The sequence below is a fragment of the Raphanus sativus genome, chromosome 8 (genome assembly GCF_000801105.2).
Source record: "Raphanus sativus cultivar WK10039 chromosome 8, ASM80110v3, whole genome shotgun sequence".
In the NCBI taxonomy this organism is placed as follows: domain Eukaryota; kingdom Viridiplantae; phylum Streptophyta; class Magnoliopsida; order Brassicales; family Brassicaceae; genus Raphanus; species Raphanus sativus.
In genome coordinates this window covers 15,613,010-15,616,698 of record NC_079518.1, presented here as the reverse complement: position 1 = coordinate 15,616,698, position 3,689 = coordinate 15,613,010, and the positions used below count along the sequence as shown (strand labels likewise).

Genomic DNA, 3,689 nt, shown 5'->3' with positions numbered 1-3,689 from the left:
AACAAACAAACAAAAATTATCAAATAGCATTTGCATTTTATAAACCTAAATACGGATTAAATGTTTGAAACTACATCTCTTAGTTATATACAAGTGTTGCCAGAAAAAAAGTTATATATACAAGTATAAATTAAAATAATATGATTATATAAACACGATCATAAATGCAAAAACATAAACAAACAATGATTGAGACATAAAAATCATATGCAAAACTTTAATAACCAATCTAGTTAAAATCTTTGATCAAGGTACCGGATTGTCATATCTGATCGAATATCTTTGTTTTCAAGTTAAGTCTCAAGAGTTATACGGGTAAAAAAAAAAGAGAATTGCTAGACATTGTGGGTATGAATTTTGTTTTGAGTATCAACCTGTAACGATGGTTTGACGTTGGACGCAAACGTTCCGAGAACTGCACCCAGTGCTGTAACGCACAGAACGCCGGATGATGCGAACAGACCGTCTTTCACAAGGTAACACTCACCGTTTAGCCACCCTTTGCCGTATTTCTGCTCACTGTTCATGCTTACACCAACGATTATCAACATAGCCACAACCGCAAAATTAACCCTTCAATTAAAATAGTACAATCACATATAGTCAAAAATTGATTTGTTTTTCTCGGTTAATCTGATTTAATAATATAAGCATCTCTCACCAAGAAAACAACAGAAGAAATGCAAGAAACGGCGTCGTTTCCTTTTTGTTTGTTTTCAAGAAACCTTTACAAATCACAACATTTCCGATGATCTGAGCTACCGAAACACAGACCAGAGCCGCGGTTCCAAACCTGAACGCATGACTTTCGGGTAGATAACATGATTCTCCATCCCATTTCAGATCTTTCCCCTGAAAAAAATGAAAAATAACCAGATTCTTGTGTTTTTACAACATAAAATCGATAACTTGGAAAACAGGTAATTGGGCATAACTGTCCACCTTAGCCTTCTGAAACTCAGACGCGAGACAAAGGAAAAACGCGGCGAGACCAAGAAAAACTATGAATATGAAAATGGGAGAGAAGTCGGGTCGCTTTTTCCGGCTATCTTGTTCTTGAACCTCCATTGCTTTGTTCTAAAGTACCCAGAGAGGGAAAGCTTCCTTGAGGCTTACTACAATTACAGAGGAATATCTATTGTGAACGTATACATAAATATATGTTGACAAAAATGTATTTATATATATATTCGCGTTTTGTAAAAGGTGGATTTGTTCTTTGTTACGATGGTTGGGTTGTTGGGTTCTTTGCTTGGCTTTTGTGTTAATAAAGTGTAATGTTGAATCTTGAGATTATGAGTAGAATAAACTCTTTCAAGCGGGTTGGTTTACTTTTTCACTTGATTTTTATTTTCCTTTATGTGATACAATAAACAACTCATTCAGCGTCACATTAATTTGTATGAATTATTTTGAATCAATTTAATAAAAATTAAGAACATTCTTAAATAATAAATGTATTTATTTATATATATATATATATGTAAAGTAGACTTTTTCTCTTCTTATGGCATTTGAAATGGAGTTTTATTGACATGTGTTCTCGTGTATTTATTTTTTACATGTTTTTTAGATTTTTACAATTTGGTCTAACACTTTATAATTGTCCACTTTTTTCATGGTTGACCCCAAAATTTCTAATCGTGATTTTAATCTCTAATGCACACAAATGACTTCTATATACCACTCATCATATCTAATCATTTACACTAACTATCATCATATGAAGTTTGATAGTCTATTTTACTGGTCGCTAAAATTAAAGATGGATAAAGAAATAAATAAAAGAATATAAATATACTTTAATATTTAATATTGACAACTAAAAATAGCATAAAATTTTGTTTTAATTATTTTTACTATTTCATTTAAAATTATATATTTATGTTACTATTAAAAATTATAAAATAATCATATTAAGAAGAGAAACTAAAGCACAACATAAATCTAAAACTAAAACCTACACAATTATAGAGAAAAACAAAATATCATAGTAGCATTAATTCAATAAATGTCTCGAGAAGAAATGTGATCAAGAACAAAGACTAATTACCCCACCTTACCATAGTGTATTAACTAGAATAAATATAGATCAGAAAAGAACAAAAATAAATAAAAATGTGCGATAAATCAATCATCTGAATACAAAAGAGCACGATCAAGAACTAAAGAAAAGAACTAAGAAAACGAGTCAAAGGAAGGATAATTACCGGAAGGTCAATGTCACCACGAAACATGAAAACATGCTTAAAGCACCGGAAGCACAACCATTAGCTAAGAAGTAAGAAGCATCTTACAAACTAAACAAGCACAAAGCACCCATACCAGCGAAGAACCACAAAGCTTTGGGTAGAAGGGACGGAAATTCCAAGAGACTACTCTGCACACCTATACTGAAGAAAACAAAGAAAAAGAAAAAAAACTAGAGTGAGGGAATATTGAAGCCACCAAGAACTGGAGTTCAAGCTTGAGACCAGAAATAATTTTCCAAACCCACGAAGCATATACAGAGAAAAATACTATCCAAACCTGAAGTGGCAAACCAGGCAAAAGGGAGAACCACAGAAACGCAAGCAGCAATGAAAGCTGCAACGAGATTAAAGAATAAAGAGGGAAGGGAAGATGAAACGAAATCAGCAAATTATGGAGCTGTCCTCGAGATATGAAAGAGAGCATAGAAGTCAGATCACAAAAATCTAGATCGTGAAAACCAATACGACATGGACTATCGACGGCAAACTAACGACGAAGAAGACAACTTCAAAGACGACTTAACTCTAACCCAACCCAAAGATATACAGTCCCCAACATCAGTTGAAATCTTAAAGAGAAAAGGAACAGCCAACGATGATGATGAGAAACACCGCACATAGAAAAGTAAACGAAATACATAGATGGTGGCGACTAAATGTTAAAATATGGGAAGAACGCAAAAAATATCTTAAAAGAATATTAATTAAAAAAAATAGAATTTGACGCTGAAACCTTTAATCTTATAATCAAAACATACCTTAATGCAAAGTTATTGAAATTTAATATAATTTATACCAGATGTTAACTCCACCACTAACAAGTACTATTATATACTCCCTCTGTTTTTATATGTAAGTAGTTTTAGCCAAAAAGTTTTGTTTCATAATATAAGATGTTTTCACAACTCAAAGCAACTTTTACATTTATTACATATTGTATGACCAATCCCATAATCCATGCATTTTTATTACTGGTTGGATTTATGTATTAAATGTTGTTTTCTCAAAAGTAACAATTTTCTTAACATTGACACTTTTAACTAAAACTACTTACATATAAAAACAGAAGGAGTAAATAACAACACATTATTAGATTACTACATTACATAATAAAAATACCAAATAATATTTTTAACAAATTGGAACGACCAAATAACTACATCATATAAAAATCATACTTAATAACAATGAAACAATATTCAGCGCAGACGAAGCGCGGACATGCCCTAGTATATATATATATCTAATACTATAAAGTAGAGTTATTCTCTCACGAGAAGGAGCCACGTCACTAATTCAATTCACCATGCTGCGACACCTGTCCCGTTTGATCAAAACTCACCGTATCATTTAGTTCGTCGCGGGCTTCATTTATTTTTTTGTTTGGGCTGGCTCCACATAATCAGGCCCGTCTAAGCTTACACCCAGTAAAACGTA

General features: G+C 32.2%; 1 protein-coding gene across 1 annotated transcript; it reads right to left on the bottom strand.

Moving 5' to 3' along the window:
• Positions 1-203: 203 nt before the first annotated feature.
• On the bottom strand, positions 204-1,170 carry LOC108820891 (protein MODIFYING WALL LIGNIN-1). Its single transcript, XM_018593916.2, has 3 exons — positions 943-1,170; positions 662-852; positions 204-573 (listed from the first exon to the last, which is right to left on the bottom strand). The coding sequence occupies exons 1-3, from the start codon at positions 1,066-1,068 to the stop codon at positions 336-338; spliced, it is 555 nt and encodes a 184-aa protein (XP_018449418.1). The 5' UTR covers positions 1,069-1,170; the 3' UTR covers positions 204-335.
• Positions 1,171-3,689: the final 2,519 nt, after the last annotated feature.